The sequence below is a fragment of the Carcharhinus amblyrhynchos genome, chromosome 14 (genome assembly GCF_965287045.1).
Source record: "Carcharhinus amblyrhynchos chromosome 14, sCarAmb.v2.hapA, whole genome shotgun sequence".
In the NCBI taxonomy this organism is placed as follows: domain Eukaryota; kingdom Metazoa; phylum Chordata; class Chondrichthyes; order Carcharhiniformes; family Carcharhinidae; genus Carcharhinus; species Carcharhinus amblyrhynchos.
The window spans coordinates 32,433,239-32,454,608 of NC_137337.1; the positions used below are offsets into that span (position 1 = coordinate 32,433,239).

At 42.8% G+C, this 21,370-nt stretch overlaps 1 protein-coding gene across 1 annotated transcript in view; it reads left to right on the plus strand.

Moving 5' to 3' along the window:
• The window catches only part of aspg (asparaginase homolog (S. cerevisiae)), a 160,409-nt gene that overhangs the window by 96,272 nt on the left and 42,767 nt on the right, over window positions 1-21,370 (plus strand). Inside the window, exon 18 of the mRNA XM_080202112.1 lies at window positions 4,043-4,215. Within this exon, the coding sequence (XP_080058238.1) occupies window positions 4,043-4,215 (173 nt within the window). The remainder of the gene's footprint in view (window positions 1-4,042; window positions 4,216-21,370) is intronic.

The following is a 21,370-nucleotide window of genomic DNA, read 5'->3' on the forward strand; positions in this document are numbered from 1 at the left end:
GATATGTTTTACTCTTTCATTATTCCTGTACTATTATTCCTCTGAGAAAGGGTCATTTTGACCTGACATTGGCTCTAATCTCTCTCTACAGATGCTGTCAGACTGAAATTTTCCAGAATTTTCTCTTTTTGTTTCATTATTAACCTTCATTAAGTTTCAAATACCAACTCGAGGTCTTTACTTTCTGGAACCATAATGACCTCAGATGCCGTAAGCTCTCTTCCCCAATTTGTTAAAAGACGTGACCAATGACACACTTAATGTCTCACCCTCCTAATTAGTGAACTGATAATAAACTAAAAAATTTTGAGCAGCTTCGTGCTCCCTACCCATGAAATTTTATTGCTAATTCATTGCCTGTCCTGGAATTTCTCAATGAATTGCCTGTTCTGCACGTTCCCACTTCACTTCATTTCACTTGACAAAGTACCAAATTTTCACTTTGATCAAAAATTTTAGATTTGTTACAGTGATTCATATAACAGCTTAACCCATGTTTCTCCAGATGTAAGTAATTATGTATTGGTGGGCAGACTTCTTCCTCATCATTCCCAAGCTGATGTTTTGAAATTTGCTGAAGACTCCACTTGTTTTGACAATTTTGCATGTGTGGTGTCGTCAATATAGACAGTTCACGAGAGTTGTGCTGCCAAAATAGGTGACCATATCCACTGCAGTCAGGCTCTGCTCACAGACTGGGCTTAAGGGGGTTTTCCTGGAACAGGTTGGTTATATGTATTTGTTAGCTGTTCAATCCTTATGTATTGAAATGGTTTGAATACAATTATTGTTCGCACACACGTTACATAACACCATTGCGTGTCCCAACTTAAATGGGGAAGATGTAGACTGAGTGGTCGCATAATGATGTGGCTACTAAAGGTTCACGTGCTAGGAGCGTGGAATTCCTCCCTGGAATGCAGATAGAGTACAAGCATGGAGTAGCTGCTCAGCTAGTGAATAAAGTATTGTTTGTTACAAGTCTTTGGTGGTCAGTCTTTGAGAACACAGCACGTTTACAAAAATGACAGGAATGTTGGAATATGGAGTAAAATTTCAAACTTTTCTGATGTTATCAAAGTTGCCAGATTGGCAAATGGTGAGGATGATACAAATCACCCACAATATGACATGGGTAGGTCAGCAGAATGGACAGGCATGTGACAGATGTAATTTAATACAGGGACTTATGAGGTGATTCATTTTCATAGGCGGGATAGTTAGGAGGATGAGACATGAAGGGAGTTGCTGGGCAGTTGAAGAAAGATGGAGAGCTTGTGGGATTTGAGCATGAGATCATTCTTGTTGCTTAATAACATTGATTCTGGGAAAGGAAGATGCAATTCTGGTCACCACACTCACACTTAAGGAAGGATGTGAGTGTCTTTGAGGAGCATTTTCTAAAGTAAAGCAAGACAAACAATTGTTCACACTAAAGTTACATTTTGATTCAACCAAATAGTTGGTGATGTATCGCCATATCAAGTGGGACTAGTCCTTTTCCCCCAAAATGTCAGATGGAGTAGAAGCCAATTGCATTCACAGCAAGAGTCTTATCTGGTGCTGAGAAGAAATTTTCTCAAATTGTGTCGATCAGAAGCCACCATTCGGACTATTGCGAGAGGATAAGCCTATGCTGCTGATTGCATCTGCGAGGGTGCTGGGATGGGCCCTGCTGCTGGCAGTGTACAGCTATTCTTTCCAACATCAACTGGGGTTGCAAATTTCAAATGTAGATGCACTCAGCCTTGGCCTCTACTGGAAAGTATACCACCTGTACCACAAGAAATGATGTTTGCATTGCACTTGCAAGACACATTAGAACAGGACAGCACAGGAACCTCCAAACCTGCACCAATCATGTTTATCTATCTATACCAACTGCTTATATCCCTCTATTCCCCTCTATTTGTTCATGCGCCTATCAAGATAAATCTTAAATGTGGCTGATGTGGCTGCCTCAACCACCTCACTTGGCAATGCATTCCAGGCCTCCGCCACCCTCCTTGTAAAAAACACTTAACCCCACACATCTTTCCCCACTTATCTTGAATTTCTACCCCCTTATAATTGTCATTTTACGCCCTGGGGAAAAAACTTCCAACTATTCACCCTATCCATATCTCTCTTAATTTTATAAACTTCTATCAGGTCACCCCTCAGCTTCCATCTTTCCTGGGAGAACAATCTCAGTTTATTCTATCTCTCTTCATAGCTAATATCCTCCACGCCAGGCAATATCCTAGTAAACCTTTTCTGCATTCTCTCCAAAGTCTCCACGTCCTTCTGGTAGTGTGGTGATCCGAATTGGACACAGTATTCCAAATGTGGCCGAAACGACGTTTTATACAACTGTAACAAAATTTGCCAACTTTTATACTCTGCCTCATCTGATGAAGGCAAGCATGGCATGTGCTTTCTTCATTTTCACAGTACACGTTGTTGGTCTCAGCTGCCAATATATATTCCTGAACTGAGTGGGGATTATTACTCTCCAAAGTTAAGAAGACGATGTTACAAGTTGGCATAGATCAGATGTTAGCTACAATGTAAGATGGAGATAATGTGGGAATAGTGTTATTGTTGGTGGAGGGGGAGGGGGAGGGGGGGGGCGGTGCTTGTGTTATAGTGCCAACCCAGGGCACATGGCTTTTACTACAGGAGCTGCATAATGCGCATCTTGGGCAGGCAAAATGAAGACACGGGCCTGAAGCTATGTCTGGTAACAAGATGCCAAAAGGAGATTGATAGAATAGTCAGTCATTGCCCGATTTGTCAAACCCAGTGATCATTGCCACCACCAGTAAATATACATCTGTGGAAGTAGCCGGGCTGGCCATGGGTGTGTTTGCATGTAGAATTCTCTGAACCATTCATGGGACATATGTTCCTCATCCAGATTGATGCACATTCAAAATGGCTAGATGTTCAACAAATGAAGTGTACCATGGCCACAGCCACATTTGATAGATTGTGGTAAAGGAGAACTGACCTCAGCAGGAGGTCAGTCAGGGGACCAGAAAAATTAGCAGCACCCTCATTGTAGATTAGCTGTCACTGTACATACATGAAATAGCGCAGACAAAGGGAATATTTCACTATAGCAACAGGACAAAGCTGAATTTCCTTGCTAATGGCACTGAAACTTTGATTAAGATATGATTAAATGACCATAGTTTGAACAGACATTTCATCCATCCACCACAAAGGATTATGAGATTACCAATAGGACATGATTAAACAGCAATTGTCTTGGGCCTACCTCTTTATATCTTATGTAAATAATTTATTGGTGTGCATGACTATAAATGATTATCTTTACTGGAAGTTGTGTCCTATTTAAAAAAAAAACTGATTGCTGTACAATTGAGAAGGCAGATTGAAGAAGCCTTAGGAATTCTTCAGTTTTCAGTTTTCCTCTGCTTATCGATGAGAAGGCAAAAAAGGATCCATCACTTGCAAACACTGTGTTTGAATATCTTCTTAGCTCCGACAGGTTGTGGTAGATCTTTGCCATCTATGGCATCCCTGAGGTCTTTGTGTCCAACTGCATTTACAGCTGAGGAGCTTCACTAGATTGTCAGGTCAAATGGGAAATGCTACGTTCATTCAATCCCTTACCACCCAGTCTTGAATGACTTGGCAGAACAAGCTGTACAAACATTTAAAGCTTCTATGAAGGAGCAAGCTCAGTGCCACCAATTTATGGTTGGTAAGTTTCTTGTTATTGTATAATGCTGTGCTAAATCCTTCCACTGTGGTTATGCTAGTTGAATTATTAATGCAATAATGCCTATGAATCTGCTTGGATTTAGTGTTTCCAGATTTGTCGGGGAGGATAAAGGCTAGGTAAACCTTCTAAAAAGAACATCATGTATTGAAGAAAAGGGACAGTGTGTTTAAGGTTGATGACCTAACCATGGTAAGGAACTTTGGTGGTGGTGGACTGACCTGCGTGTCAGGAATAATTGTAGAGAGAACAGGTTTTGTACATGTTGGAAGTAGAAAGTTTTCATGTCAAAAAACACGTGAACCATTTAAGGAAGAGAGATGTGTTTGAGCCAATGGACCCCCAGGTGTATCCCGCCTCAGACTCCTGTATACCAGCTACGGAACCGGGGATACCTGCAGTGTTTGTGGAGCTGAGACAACCTCTGGTATGTGTAGCCAAGAAGGAAGAAGATACCAGAGAAGACATCAACCCTGAACAGATAGGTTTGTCTTTTTCTTCTTCAGGACCAGATTCATTGGCTGCTGAAAGACCCTGTAGAGAGTTGCGACATTCCTTAAGAGTTCAGAAGTCTCCAGACTAACTCTGTGAATGGAGTTTCCTTTGATGTGCCAAACGTGATACTGCGTCCATACCAGTGTTTCCAATCATGATTTAGGAGCTAGGAGGTAAGGAGTGTGGTAACGTGGCAACTTTATTGGGGTGATCCTATGCGGGCACACGATCGGGCCGGAACCCATGGAGTAGAGGCCCAGGAAGTCAGGCCAACCAGGTGCAAGGGCACGAGTCCTGGGACAGGGAGGATGTCACTCAGAGCCAGCAAGAAGAGAGTAAATCTGTACATGTGTTCTGTTAGACTTTTAGGCTGGTATATTACCACTCGCCTGTCCCGGAATCAGGGCGGACGAGGCTCACAGAACAGAAATCTCCATTGGCCTCGGCTGAGCAAGGTCGTAAAAGCCCACCCTTAGTGTGTAAATAATTATTGTAGTTTAATGAATCTTTCTCAATCTTTTACTCATAAAAGATCAGTCCGGAATTTGTGTATTGTACCATTTGGTGCATGTGTGGCATCTCCCAGTCAGATGTCCTATTCAGGAGAGCACATCAATACGCTCAATTCTGCCTGGATCCTGAAAGCCAAACTACAGGAGGGTTGGGACTTGTAACAATCCCAGCTTTCCTGCAAGCGCCGGACACTATTGACATGTGGTCTTCAGAGCTCCCTGCTAAGGGCCAACCACATTCATCAATAAAAGAGAATGCCACTCTTTGGCTGTGTAGCATATATGTGATCACATGAAGGCAATTCCTGCTTGTTTATGCTCCATTCTCAAGGGCTGTTGTGATGCCAACAATCTGACCTATTCCGATAGGTTTTTGAAGGATCTCCATGATTGCAGAGCTGGATAAGGGATAGCCCCAGTAGATACCCCCCAGCATCCGCAGTAATTTGTTTTTATACCTCAGGAGATCTGGTTGGTGATGCCTGTTCAGTCTTTGTTGCAGCTCTCCTAGGCAGCAATCAACAATGTACATGCCTCCGCCAGATCTGTGATTGAGCAGGCCTCCTGAAGATGAGGTTCAGATGTTTGGACTGCCCAGGTGGAACTTTCCAATTCTCACCTTAGTGAGTTGGCTGCTGTGCCCTGCACAATCTAATGCCACAAAGGGGGGGATATCTTGGCTGAGGGAGACATGGAGGAATAAAATGTTTTTGATTTGATTTATTATTGTTATATGTATTAGTATACAATGAAAGGTGTTGTTTCTTGTGCACTATACAGACCAAGCATAGAGAAGGAAAGGAGAGAGTGCAGACTGTAATGTTACTGTCATAGCTAGGGTGTAGAGAAAGATCAGCTTAAGGTTGGTCTATTCAAAAGTCTGAAGGCAGTAGGAAAGAAGCTGTTCTTAAGTTCATTGGTCCTCAGACTTTTGTACCTTTTGTGTCTTCTGACAAGGAGGATGATGAAGAGTATGAAGCTAATGAGGGCTAGAATGTCGCTGGATGAAATGCAGAGGCCTGAGTGGGGGTATGACACAGCAGACAAGAGCACACCAATCTGATAGTTACCAGATTCCAGGCAGAGTAAGCTGCCGTTATTTTTTTTTCATTTTTTAATTTTCTATCATACAAACATGTGAACTAAGAGCAGGAGTAGGCCATTTAGCCCCTCAAGCTACTCAGTCATTGAATAAGATCATGGCTGCTGTAATAGTAACCTCAAATCTGCATCCCACCTACCCCCGATAATATATCAGTCCCTTTCTAATCAAAACCCTATCACCTCTGCCTTAAAAATATTCATACCCTGCTTTTACCATCTTTTAAGGAAGAGATTTCCAAAGACTAGAATCCAGAAAATGTTTTGCCTCATCCCTGTTATTTTTAACAGTGACCCCTAGTTCTCAATTCTCCGACAAGAGGAAACATCCTCTCCACATCCACCCTGTCAAGATCCCTCAAGATCTTATACATTTCAGTCATTTTGCCTTTGACTCTTTAAACTTGAATAAAGGTCTAGCCTGCCCAACCTTTTCTCGTAAGAGCACACCTATTTCCAGTATTAGGCTGAACGGCTAAATAAGATGACTAATACTTTACACAGACACCAGATATTGTGTAACTGAAACATAACCCCTTAATGTACTTTTATATTCAATTCCTCTTTAGTGATTCTTATAATGTGACACTCAGGTCATTCTGTACTTCAGATTTCTGCGATCTCTCACCATTTAGATAGTATGCTTATTTTTAGACTCTCTCATTCCGCCACATTATACTCCATTTGCCAGATCTTTGTCCACTCATTCAAAGGTTTGAATTATAGAATCAAAGAATCATCTTAGAAACCTTACAGTGCAGAAGGAGGCCATTTAGCCTATCGAGACTAATAATCCCACCCAGGCCCTATCTCCATAACCCTACATAATTACCCCATAATCCCTCCAACCTATGCATCCCGGGACACTAAGGGGCTACTTAACATGGCCAATTAACCTACCCGCACATCTTTAGACTGTGGGAGGAAAATGGAGCACCCTAAGGAACCCCAAGCAAACACGGGGAGAACGTGCAAACTCTACACAGAAAGTGACCTAAACTGGGAATCAAACCCAGGTCCCTGGCACTTTGGGGCATCTTTGCTAACCACTGTGCCACCATGCTGCCCTGAGGTTCTGCATTTTCACCTAAGGGTTAGGAGAATGAAACTTAGTGGGAGTTGCTGGTCAGATGTGTTTTAGCAGATTGAGGAAGGACGGAGAGCTTGTGGGACTTGTGGTTGAGATCATTCTGGTTGCTTGATAATGTCGATTTTGGGAAGGGAAGATTCAATTCTGTTCACTACACACCACACTTAAGGAATGGCAGCAGCACTTTCCCAGAAGATGTCAGATAGAATAGAGGCCAATTGCATTGCAAACAAAAAACCTATCTGACTCTGAGAAGAAATATTCTCAAATTGACATATCTGGCAGTAAGCTATCTAGTGAAGAAGTTTCACTAGTGTATATATATATATGGGAGACATTTCACCATTGTATCAATCACAAGCCATTGTTAGGACTATTATGATAGGATAAGCTTGTTCTGCCGATTGCCTCTGTGAGGGTGCAGAGATGGGCCTTGCTGTTGACAGCGTACAGCTATTCTTTCCAATATAGACTGGGAATGCAAATTTCAAATGTAGATACACGCAGCCACTGCCCTCCGATGGAGAGTATACCATCCCTACCTGTACCACAAGAAATAATGTTTGTACTGTACTTGCTAGACACATTGCTGTTCTCAGCTGCCAGTATAAATTCCTGAACTGAGTGGGATTTATTATTCTCCAAAGGTAAGAAGATGGTGCTACAAGTTGGCATAGATCAGACCTTATCTATGGTGTAAGACAGACTTATTGTGAGAATAGTGTGTTATTGTTGGGCGGGCAGGGACATGGGGTCGTGCAGGGTGTTTGTGTTATAGTGCCATCCCAGGGCCAGTAGCTTTTACTACAGGAGCTGCATGATGCACATCTTGGGCAGAACAGAGTGAAGACACTGGCCCGAAGCTATGTCTGGTGGCGAGATGCCAGCAAGGAGATCGATAGAATAATCGGCCATGCCTGAGTTGTCAAACGCAGTGATCATTGCTGCCGCTGGCAAATATACATCAATGGGAGTGGCTGGGCTCAGCATGGTTGTATTTGCACATAGATTACGCTGAACCATTCGTGGCTCATACGTTCCTCATCCTTGTTGATGTGCATTCAAAATGGCTAGATGTTCAGCTAATGAAGTGTACCATGGCCATGGCCATGGCCACATTTGACAGTTGTGGTACAGAAGAACTGAGCTCAGCAGGACGTCAGTCAGGGTGCCAGGAAAATTAGCAGCACCCTGGCTGGCTGGCTGGCTGTCCCTGTATGTGCATGAAATAGTAGGCACTGACAAAGGGAATGTTTCATTATAATCTATCAATAGGACACAGCTAAATGTCCTTGCTAATGACACTGAAACTGTGATTAAGATATGATTAAATGATCATAGTCTGAATTCCATCCATCTACCCTGAAAGATTATGAGATTACTGATGGGACGTGATAAACAGCTATTGTCTCAGGCCTACCTCTTTGTATGTTATGTAAAGAATTTATCAGTGTGTGTGACTATAAACAATTATCTTTACTAGAAGTTGTGCCCTATAAAAAAAAACTGACTGTATACAATTGAGAAGGCAGACTGACGAAGCCTTAGGAATTTTTCAGTTCTCTCCTTATTACTCGTGAACGCTGTGTCTGAATATCTTTTTAGCTCTGACACAGGTTATGGTAGATCTTTGCCATCCATGGCATCCCTGAGATCTTCATATCTAACTGCATTTACAGCTGAGGAGTTCCAGCAGATTGTCAGGTCAAATGGGAAATGCCACGTTCATTCAATCCCTTACCTCCCAATCTCTGAATGACCTTGCAGAAAGAGCTGCACAAACACTTAAAGCTTCTGTGAAGGAGCAAGCTCAGAGACCACTGATTTATACTTGGCAAGGTTCTTATTATTGTATAATGCTATGCCAAATGCTGCCACTGGGTTATTAATGTGCTGATACCTATGAACCTGCTTGGATTTGGTGTTTCCAGATTTATCGGGGAGGGTGGAGGCTAAGTAAGCCTCCCAGAAAGAACACCATGACTTGAAGAAAAGGGACAGTGTGTTTAAGGTTGATGACCTAGCCATGGCAAGGATCTTTGGCAGTGGACCGACCTGGGTGTCAGGAATAATTGTAGATAGAACAGGCTTTGTATGTGTTGGAAGTAGAAAATTGTCATGCGTAAAAACATGTGGACCATTTGAGGAAGAGAGCTGTGCCCAGGTATATCATATCGTAGACTCCTGTGTACCAGCTATGGACAAACAGGTTTATTTGTAGCAAAGGCCGCAAGCTTTCGGGACAGCCTGTCCCTTCTTCAGGTGGCTGGGAGTTCCCAGCCACCTGACGGAGGGACAGGTTGTCCCGAAAGCTTGTGGTGTTTGCCACAAATAAACCTGTTTGGACTTTAAACTGGTGTTGTGGGATTTCTTTGTGTTTTACCTCAGTCCAACGCCGGCATCACCATATCATACCAGCTATGGAACCAGGGATACCTGCATTGTTTGTGGAGCCGAGGCAGCCTTTGACTTCTGTAGCCAAGGAGGAAGAAGATACTGGGGAAAACATTGGCTCTGAGTTGATGGGTTTACCTTTTTCTTCTGCAGGATCAGATTCATTGGTTGCTGAAGGACCCTGTGGAGAGTTGTGACATTCCTTAAGAGTTCAGAAGTCTCCAGACTAATCCCGTGAATGGAGTTTCCTTTGATTTGCCAAATGTGATACTACATCTATGCCTATGTGTAATGATTTTTTTTAAACCATACAGATTGATTTAAGAGCTGGGGGTAAGGAGTTTGGTCACGTGGCAACTTTATTGAGGCGATCCTATGCAGGCCACATGATCGGGCCAGATCCTATGAAGCAGAGGCCCAGGAAGCCAGGCCAACCAGATGCAAGGGCATGAGTCCTGGGACTGGGAGGACTTCACATGGAACCAGTAAGAAGAAGAGAGTAAACCTGTACATATGTTCTGTCAGACCCTTAGGCTGGAATATTACTGCCTCGCCAACCCAGAGTCAGGGTAGGCGAGGCCTACAGAACAGAAATCTCCATTAGTCTCGGGTGGGTAAGGTCATAAAAATCTGCTCTTAGTATGTAAGTAGTTATTGTAGTTTAATGAATCTTTTTCGTTGCTGGAATCTCATTGAATCACCTCAAATCTTTTACAATAACAATACCAGGGAACTGATATTTATACATTGTTCCTTTTCATTTCTACTGAATTTTCAGTGCTTTATCTAGAATCAACAACATGTGTCATACGTTGGCACAATGGTTAGCACTGCTGCCTTACAGTGCCAGCGACCGGGGTTCAATTCCAGCTTTGGATGACTGTGTGGAATTTGCACAATCTCCCCATGTTTGCGTGGGTTTTCTCTGTCTGCTCTGATTTCTTCCCACACTCCAAAGATATGCAGGTTAGATTGATTGGCCATGCTAAATTGCCTCTTAGTGTCGGGGGATTAGTAGGGTAAATATATGGGATTAAAGGGATATGGCCTAGGTGAGATTGTGGTCGGTGCAAACTCAATAGGCCGCATTGCCTCTTTGTGCCTTATTGGGATTCTATGACTCTATAGCTGTGTAACGAGAAAAATGTTAGAGGAGAAAAGGAAGTAGGAATTGTCTAGTTATATTGTTTGCATTAGAAAGAAAATAGCTGATTGGTACATTCTCCTCAGAAAGTGAAAGAAATATCTGGGGTTACTGAAACTAACCATTTCTGCAAAAAGAGATGTTATCAAAGCTTTTTATCTTGCACTCATCAGGGTGGCTGATAAGGAATTTCCAGCAGTAGTGAGGGAACCACAATTTGTACTTAATGAAAAGAGAATGCTGGTTGGTTGGTAAGTGGCCTCTGGTGGAGATATTGCCACGGAGAATGCAACATGGAGCAGTTAACTGCTCAGCATTGTTCAAATTCAAATCAGTTGGGTCAGCTCTCATTGTTTAAGGCATTACCCTGGTAAATGAAACTGGGAGTAAGTGAAAAAAGCATAATGCTTGGGCATTTTGGACAAAGGACAGGACACTGTCTGGAAATGGATATTGGTTCTAGCATGTGCAAGTCAGCCACACTGAAAGCCCAACTAATAATTTTAAACTTCATGGCATGATAAAAATATAAAGGGATATGGCTTTATGATGAGTGAGTTACAATTGGAGGTGGGAAGGAAAATGATCTTCCCTCATCAATTTGCATTGAAGAGCGATCATGGGGGGCCATATCATCTCTTAAAATTCCTTACCCATTTATCCTCCCAGTGCTCCATTTGGTGCATATGTGGCATGTCCCAATCAGATATCATTTTCAGGAGAACACATTGATATGCCCAATTCTGCCTGGATCCTGAAAGCCGGATTATAGGAGGTTTGGGACTTGTAACAATCCCAGCTTTCCTGCAAGTGCTGGACACTATTGACATGTGGTCTTAGAGCTCCCGGCAAGAGCCAATCATAGAAACATAGAAGAGAGGAGCAGGAAGAGGCCATTCGGCCCTTCAGACCTGCTTCATTATTCATCACAATCATGGCCGTTCGTCCAACTCAATGGCCTAATCTTGCTTTCTCCCCACTCATCCTAAGTGCTACAGCACTTTGATGTTCAAGCACCTGTACTTATTTCAGTAGATGCTGCCAGCACAGACTTGACACAGTCTGTATCCAGTATGGCAAACCAATAGCCTTTGCATCAAGGACTCTCACTGACACTGAGACCTGTTAAGCACAGATTGGAGAAGTTTTGTCTTTGACTGTCAGAAATTTCATGACTTGATATATGGTCATCCCGTAGCTGTTGAAACAAATCATCAGCCACTCATAACTACCCTGAAAAAGTCTCATTACACTGCTTCTGCACGACTGAAACACATGATATTAAAGTTGCAATGTTACAATCTCAACATTGTCTAAGAAGGTGATAAGGAGCCGTACTTGGCCAATGCTCTTTCCACAGCCTTCTTATCCACCAGCAACGAGGCAGATTGCAAGGAAGACATAGACATTATTATAATAGAGGTGCTGTCCTCTCATCAAATTCAGAAACTCAAGGATGCTTTACAGGTGGACATCACATGCAGACAGTTGCATGCTGTCATCATGATGGACTGGTCAGAGTTCACAGCAGCTGATATCTTTGAATGGAACGGTGAAGAACATTTAGTCTTAGTTGATGCGTAATCCTGGTGGTTCAGTCAGCAGAAATCTCACTCATCTTACCAGAATGCAGTAGATTACTGAAGGAAGAATTTGTGGTACTTCATTTAGGTTCGCCACTGCTCCCCCAAGGTGCTACCTCCATTTCCTGTGTCCATGCCCACTTGATTACGATAGAGGATTGCTTTAGGTCAAAGGGGAACAGCATTCCATTCTACATTCACTGCTTTCATGTCAGAATGTCCCAGGTCTCTTGGTTGCTGTCTCTTGGCCTTCCCAGCAATGGAGTAGAAGAGGTACATGGGTCACTATATGTTTTGTCCTAGATCTGGCCCTTTGTAATGAGACAGGAATAATTAATGATCTTTCAGTTAGGGATCTTCTCGGAAGGAGCGATCACAGTATGGTTGAATTTAAAATACAAATGGAGCATGAGAAGGTAAAATCCAATACCAATGTCTTATGCTTAAGAAAAGGAGACTACAATGGGATGAGAGAAGAATTGGCAAAGATAGAGTGGGAGTAATAACTTTATGGTGGGACATTGGAGGAACAGTGGAGGACTTTCAAAATGATTTTTCACAGTGCTCAGCAGAAGTATATACCAGTGATAGAGAAGAACTGTAGGAAAAGAGATAATCAGCCATGGATATCTAAGGAAATAAATGAGGGTATCAAATTGAAAGAAAATGCATACAAAGTGGCAAAAATTAGTGGGAAACTAGAGGATTGGGAAATCTTTAAAAGTTAAACAGAAAGCCACAAAAAAAGCTGTAAAGAAAGGTAAGATGGATTGTGAAAGTAAACTAGCTCTGAGTATAAAAATAGATAGCAAAAGTTTCTACAAATATATAAAACAAAAAAAGGTAGCTGAAGTTAACATTGGTCCTTCAGTGGATGAGAAGGGGGATGTAATAACTGGAAATGAGGAGATGGCTGAGGCATCGAACAGGTATTGTGTGTCCGTCTTCAATATGGCAGGTGGATGGCTATGGCAGGTGAGAACCTAGAAACTTTCATTATCACTAAAGAGGTGGTGTTGGGCAAATTAATGGGGCTAAAGGTAGACAAGTCTCCTGGCCCTGATGAAATGCATCCCAGGGTACTAAAAGAGATGGCAGGGGAAATTGCAAATGCATAAATGGTAATTTACCAAAATTCGCTGGGCTCTGGAGTGGTTCCTGCAGATTGGAAAACAGCAAATGTGACACCATTATTTAAAAAGGGGATAGGCAAAAGGCGGGTAACTATAGGCCAGTTGGCTTAACTTCTGTATTAGGGAAAATGCTTGAATCTATCATCAAAGAAGAAAAAGCGAGACATCTGGATGTTCATTTTTCCATGGGAAAGATGCAGTATGGGTTCATGAAAGGCAAGTCATGTTTGACTAATTTGGTGGAATTCTTTGAGGACATTACATGCATGGTAGACGAGGGGAACCTATGGATGTGGTGTATCTGGATTCCCAGAATGCATTTGACAAGGTGCTGCACCAAAGGCTGCTGCTTAAGATAAAGATGCGCAGTGTTATGGGTAATGTATTAGCATGGATAGAGGATTGGTTAACTAACAGAAAGCAAAGAGTTGGGGTAAATGGTGCTCTTTCTGGTTGGCAATCAATGACTTTTGGTGTGCCTCAGGGATTAGTGTTGGGACCGCAATTGTTTACAATTTATATAGATGATTTGGAGTTGGGGATCAAGTGTAGTGTGTCTAGATGCTTTAATTTGATTTATTATTGCCACATGTATTAGTATACAGTGAAAAGTATTTTTTTTGTGCACTATACAGACAAGGTGTATCGTTCCTAGAGAAGGAGAGAGTGCAGAATATAGTGTTACAATCATAGCTAGGGTTTAGAGAAAGATCAATTTCATGCAAGGTAGGTCCATTCAAAAGTCTGATGGCAGCAGGGAAGAAGTTGTTCTTGCAGATGACGCTAAGATGGGTGGTAGAGCAAAGTGTGCAGAGGACACTGAAAGTCTGCAAAGGGATATAGATAGTCTACGTGAGTGGGCAAAGGTCTGGCAGATGGAATACAATGTTGGTAAATGTGAGGTCATCCATTTTGGTAGGAATAACAGCAAAGTGGACTATTATTTAAATGATAAAATATTGCAGCATGCTGCTATGCAGAGGGGCTTGGGTGTCCTTGTGCATGAATCTCAAAAAGTTGGTTGCAGGTGCATCAGGTAATTAAGAAGGCAAATGGAATTTTGTCCTTCATTGCTAGAGGGATGGAGTTCAAAAACCGCGGGGTGATATTGCAGCTGTATAAGGTGCTGGTGAGGCCACACCTGGAGTATTGCGTACAGTTTTGATCTCCTTACATGAGAAAGGATGTACTGACACTGGATTGGGTGCAGAGGAGATCCACTACATTGATTCTGGAGTTGAGAGGGTTGGCTTATGAGGAGAGACTGAATAGACTGGGGCTATATCATTGGAATTCAGAAGATTGAAGGGAGATCTTTTGGAACAGAAGATTTTAAAGGAATAGATAAGATGGAAGCAGGGAGGTTGTTTCCACTGGCAAGTGAAAGAAGAAGTAGGGGGCATGGCCTCAAAATAAGTGGGGGCAGATTTAGGACTGAGTTGTGGAGGAATTTCTTCACATAAAGGGTTGTGAATCTGCGGAATTCCCTGCCTAGTGAAGCAGCTGAGGCTATCTCTTGAACGTTTTAAGGCAAGGATAGAGAAATTTTTGAACAGTAAAGGAATTAAGTGTTGGGGTGATTGGGCGGGTAAATGGAGCTGAGTCCGTGGAAAGATCAGCCATGATCTTATTGAATGACAGAGCAGCTCGAGGGGCTAGATGGCCTATGCCTGCTCCTAGTTCTTATGTTCTTTCGTTAGAACTGATCTCTTATCCAGAAATAGCTGACTCAATTTCACTGGAATTTCAGCTTGTTTAGCAATTGCTAGAGGAGGATGTGTGACTTGACTTTTCTACAAATAAGAAGTGGTTAGAGACAGAGAGAAAGAGAGACAGCTGAAGACTGAGAGATAATGTGAGGAGGCATTATCAGATCAATACTGATGAGCTTTCAGTTTTTTTCTCTCTCAAAACTGGGGCTGTAATTTAATCTGATACTGGGAACATGTAACTATTGTATTAATTTTATTGACTAACAAGTTATACTCCATAATGTAATGATGGAACTGATATTTCTCAACTTGAAACCTAATGAGTTAAATAAAACACCATAAAGATGAGAGGGCAGATAATGTGTGGCACTATGGTATGTGGGAGTTGGTGGACACCATGTGTATTTTCCATGGCAGTGACATCTGTAATCAGTGTGGCTCAATGAATGTTGATTCAGGAGGTAATGAGTTGGAACCTGAGTTTTAAGACTAGCTGGAGGGACACTTTGTTTACAGCAATCTGAGGTCCCTACCTGCTTCAAGAAGATGACCATCATTCTGGTACTGAAAGCCAGGCAACGTGCCTTAATAATATCGCCACGTAGCTCTGACATCCATCATTATGCTTTGAAAGGTTAGTCATGGCACGAATCAATTCCAGCCCCCAGACTACCTGGATCCACTACAGTTCACCTATCGTCGCAACAGTTCCACAGCAGACACCATCTCCCTGGCCCTACCCTCAACCCTGGAACACCAGGATAACACAGACACGCATGTCAGTCTCCTATTCATAGACTACAACTCAGCCTTTAACATTCCGACAAGACTCATCTCCAAACTCCATAGCCTGGGGCTTGGCTTCTCCCTCTGCAACTGGATCCTAGACTGCCTAACCCACAGACCACAATGAGTAAGGATAGGTAACAACATCTCCTCCACGATCATCCTCAACACTGGTGCTCCGCAAGGCCGTGTACTCAGCCCCTCACTATATTCCTTATACACCTTTGACTTTCTCTACACCCTAACTATGACAGTAACATTACATTCTTCACTCCTCCTTTCCTTCCCTATGTAATGTATGCTTTATCTGTATTGCGTGTGAGAAACAATACTTTTCACTGTATGCTAATACCTGTAACAATAAATCAAATCAAATCAGATGCATCAGAGAAGTGGAAAGTTACCTGGACACTGTGGTCCAGGAATCAGTCATATCCTTAGGCTAGGAACTTCAGGTTAAACCCATGGTCAGGTTCAGGATGGTATGACTGCAAGAGAGACAGGTATGTGGATCCAGCAGAGAGCAATGGAGGAGTCTCAACGCTTGCAATTGTGTAACAGGTTTGACATTCTTATAGACAGTGTGGGCAAATGCAGGGACTGTAGGAAGGATGAGCCAACTCACCATAGCACCATGGTGCAGGAGACCATGAATATTGGGGGGGAAGTATAAAGGAATCTACTGTAGTACAGTAGTACTAGTAGCAGACAATATAGTCACAGGAATGAACAGGGTTCTCAGTAACTGAGAGAAAGAGTCCTGGAGTTGGCTACTCCACAATATAAATTCTGTTGATTGTGAAAGCCAGCTAATATTTATGATAATATGATAAGTATGAATGTAATCCTTTTATTATCATAGAAACCCTACAGTGCAGCAGGAGGCCACTTAGCCAATTCAGCCTACATGAATAACAATCCCACCCTGGCTTATCCCCATAACCCCACATATTTACCCCATAATCCCTCTAATGTACACATCCTGGAACACTAAGGTGTAATTTAGCATGGCCAATCATTCTAAGCGGCACATTTTTAGCCTATGGGAGGAAACTAGAGTACCCAGAGAAAACCCACCCAGACACAGGGAGAACGTGCAAACTCCGCAAAGACAGTGACCCAAGCTGGAAATCGATTCCCGGCTTGGGTCACTGCCTGTGTGGAGTTTGCACATTCTCCTCGTGTCTGCGCGGGTTTCTTCCGGGTGCTCTGGTTTCCTCCCACAGTCCAAAGATGTGTGGGTTGGATTGATTGGCCATTGCTAAAATTGCCCCTTAGTGTCCTGAGATGCTTAGGTTAGAGGGATTAGTGGGTAAAATATGTCGGGAAATGGGAGTAGGGCCTGGGTGGGATTGTGGTCAGTGCCAACTCGATGGGCCGAATGGCCTCGTTCTGTACTGTAGGGTTTCTATGATTTCTACATGGGGAGAACCCATGCCAGACAGCCCTATTTAATTCCGTTAGTGACTGGAAACCGCTCAGAACACCTGTCCTCATTCAGGAGATGTGTGAGTTCAGACATGGAACTGTCCCCGTATACTGGAGGTTTGAATACAGTGTACATTAGAGAAGGTTGTGCAGTAGAAAATTGAAAGTACCTTGTGTATGAGGGATATGTGAAAAGGGGAACGAAAAGCAGAATGTGTCAGAGAAGGGGGTGTCACTGAATGGAAATTGACAGAACTGTGATGCAGTTGACTCTACATAAAGCTCCCTCAGCTTCTGATTCCTCATTCTGCCCCTCTGCTCTGATGGCTGCCATGGATCCCTGCTCCAGGGGGTCCCAAGCCAACGCAGTGTCCGAACGCCGGTGGGAGGACGTCATCAATGAGGCGAAAGTTCTGGTGATATATACTGGCGGAACCATCGGTATGGTGCCCCAGGGTGACGAAGGTAAAGCATCGGGAGAGATTGTAAATGGTGAAATAGAATCAAGTGTTGCAAAGTGTCAGAAGGAGATTTTGAGTTGGCAAAGAAGCCAATGATGGTGAGCAAGTAGGAGACAGAATTAGAGAAGTTATGTTGAAAAGATTGGCAAAAGAAACAGAGGAAAGCCAAACAACAGAAAAGATGAATTGACGCGGCGGGGCGTAAAATAACAACAAAGTTTTTAAAAATTAAATAAATACCAGGAATAGCAAAAAGTACATCAGAGGGTTTCTAGATGAAAACAAGCTGGATCAGTTGCTGGGGGAGTTGAAATGAATGGGCATGGCTGGATTTTAACACAAATTTGTACTTGTGTAGTTTGTACGATGCACAGAATCCTGGACCAAATCTGCGAACATTGAGAGCGAGCAAAAAATGAATCGCAAACGGCAATCTGAAATAGGAGTCAAAATGGAAACTCAACTTAAAACTAAACAATGTTGGACTCCACACTAACCAGCCCCACAATCCAGTGGAGGTCAGGAGTGTGAGAGCTCATTTGAGACCCTGAGTAAGAGTTACCAGTGACAGCTATCCCTGCCCTGTTTTCATTGAAGGATAAATATTGGCCAGGATACTGGGGTAAACTAAAACAGAAAATGCTGCAAAATCTCAGCAGGCCTGTCAGCATCTGTGGGGAAAGAATAGAGCCCATATTTTGAGTCTAGATGACCCTTAGTTAGAACTCTTATTATCTGTTTCATTTCATTTCATTTTCTATTTTCTCTTTATATGCCCCTTCCTTTGAGTTGGTGGAATCCTCAAATTTCCTTGTTAGTTGTGGTTAGATCACTTTTCCTACAGCCTCTTTGTATCTTAAAACTATGTAAATCTGATACAAACCATGCATTAAATCCTTAAATGCTATCCACTTAAAGATACTCTTGAACATTGAAGATTATGACCTTTGCTTACATAAATACCACAAGCTTGGTTAAGAAACAGTAGAGTTTCCATCTTCATCGCTGTCACCACCTTAACATGCTTGGATTTGAGTTAGCCACCAGAGTTAGTAAATCCAGTGTATTTAGTTAATACAAAAAAAAACACAATAGCATTCGCGTCCCGTGCCTTTTGGTTACAAGCAAGCATCAGGTCAAGCCCAAGATGGGGTGCAATGCTTTGTCTTGTCAGCTTGAATCTTGTTTGTTTATCTTGTGGGGACCATGAATTGGATTCAATTGTAATTTGGTGTTTGGAGTAAGCAAGGAATTTGTGTTAAAAGGGTTTGCCTAGTTCACTCTGAACATTGGCTTTTGAACTTTAAGGATCTAGTTTAAAAAAAATTAGGTGGATTAGCCATGTTAAATTGTTCCTTAGTATCCCAAGATGTGTAGCTTAGGTGGATTAACGGGGTAAATAGTGGGCGTATGGGGAGAGAGTGGAATGCTGTGTTGGAGAATTGGTTCACATTCAATGGGCTGAATGGTCTCCTTCTGCACTGTTTGGATTCTATGGTTCTAAGATGATTTCAAGTTTTACAACACTTATTGCAACAAGCTAAAGTTAACTAAATACTACTTTTGTAGGCAACTTCTTTAAACTACAGAACAAAACTTTAAGAACGTAAGAACATAAGAAATAGGAGCAGGAGCAGGCCATCTAGCCCGTCGAGTCTGCCCCGCCATTCAATAAGATCATGGCTGATCTGAAGTGGATCAGTTCCATTTTCCCACTTTCTCCCCATAATCCTTAATTCCCTTGTCTGTCAAAAACCTATCTACCCGTGACTTAAATATATTTAGCGAGGTAGCCTCCACCACTTCAACAGGCAGAGAATTCCAGAGATTCACCACCCTTTGAGTGAAGAAGTTCCTCCTCAACTCCATTCTAAACTGCGCCTCCCTTATCTTGAGGCTGTGCCCTCTAGTCCTGCTATCCTTTCTAAGCGGGAAGAATCTCTCTACCTCTACCCTATCCATCCCTTTCATTATCTTATATGTCTCTATAAGATCACCCCTCATCCTTCTAAACTCCAACGAGTACAGACCCAGTCTATTAGTCTCCATAGTCCAACCCCCTCATCCCCGGTATCAGCCGAGTGAACCTCCTCTGCACTCCCTCCAAGGCCAAAATATCCTTGCACAAGTGCGGTGACCAAAACTGCACACAGTACTCCAGCTACGGCCTCACCAGTGCCCTGTACAGTTGCAGCAAAACCTCCCTGCTTTTATATTCTATCCCCCTCACTATAAAGGCCAGCATTCCATTCGCCTTCTTGATCACCTGCTGCACCTGCAGACTGGGTTTTAGCGACTCATGCACAAGGACCCCCAGGTCCCTCTGCACCGTAGCATGCTGCAGCTTTTCGCCCTTTAAATAGTAATCCCTCCTACTATTATTTTTGCCAAAGTGGATAACCTCACACTTGCTAACATTGTACTCCATTTGCCAGGTCCTCGCCCACTCGCTCAGCCTATCCAGATCCCTCTGCAGACTTTCCACACCATCCGCACAATTTGCTTTCCACTCATCTTCGTGTCATCAGCAAATTTCATCACCCTACACTCAGCCCCCTCCTCCAGATCATCTATATAAATGGTAAATAGCTGAGGCCCCAGCACCGATCCCTGCGGCACTCCACTAGTCTCCAACCGCCAATCAGAATAGCACCCATTGATACCAACTCTCTGCCTCCTATTAGACAACCAATCCTCTATCCACGCTAACACCTTACCCTCAACTCCATGCACCCTAACCTTCTGAAGCAACCTTTTGTGAGGCACCTTATCAAACGCCTTTTGAAAATCGAGAAACACCACATCCACCGGTTCCCCTCTGTCTACCGCACTAGTCACATCCTCATAGAAATCCAATAAATTCATCAAACACGACTTCCCCTTAACGAATCCGTGCTGTGTCTGCTCTATCAAATCATTCCTTTCCAGGTGCCTCGCTATTTCTTCTTTGATAATGGATTCAAGCATTTTTCCAACTACAGACGTTAAACTAACTGGCCTATAATTCCCTGCCTTTTGTCTGCTACCTTTTTTAAACAGCGGCATAACATTGGCCGTTTTCCGATCTTCCGGCACTTCCCCGGAATCCAGCGAATTTTGGTAAATAAAAACTTTCTCCTTTTAACAATTTAAAATGACCAATGGTTATAGTTTACCCTGTCCCTTAAGTTGACATTCAATTCCTCCGAGGGCTTCTATCCAATTTTTTCCTTTCGCAGTCTTGCAAATTTTAACCCAGCAACTGTCCTTCACACAAATCTTTTCTGAAGATACTCCCTCAAGTTCAACTAATGCAAATCTTCTGACCTTGTATTACGTCTTTGTGAATTTGGGCTTTTCAATCTGAGCTTGAGCTCCCACCCACATTCCTGCCTGGTGAACCATCTCTATTGACAACTCTAGGTGGGATTTTGCAGCCTTGCTTGTCCCAAAACCATAAAATCCTGCCAGAGGTCAATAGATCTTTTCATGGTGTGCCTGTGGTAGGCGGGATGGTACCTTTTTTTTCTCTCTCTCTCTCTGATCCTGGGAGACTGACCTCTATGTGAAAATTCAGGGATATGTTTTAGGAGAAATTTGTACTCTGATGCTATAAAGACTGCCTTAGCACTTTCTCCCTACCAAAGCCCATTGTGAATTATATAGGTCAGGTATATAGGTGGTGAAGTTGGTTGGTTATCCTTTAGACCCCAACTCCATTTTAGTTTAGAATTAAATAACCAACCTAAAGAACAACTGTTTACAATCTAACATCATTAGTCTCCAAGTCCCAGGAAGGTGTCTAAGAGCTGGACTTCTGCA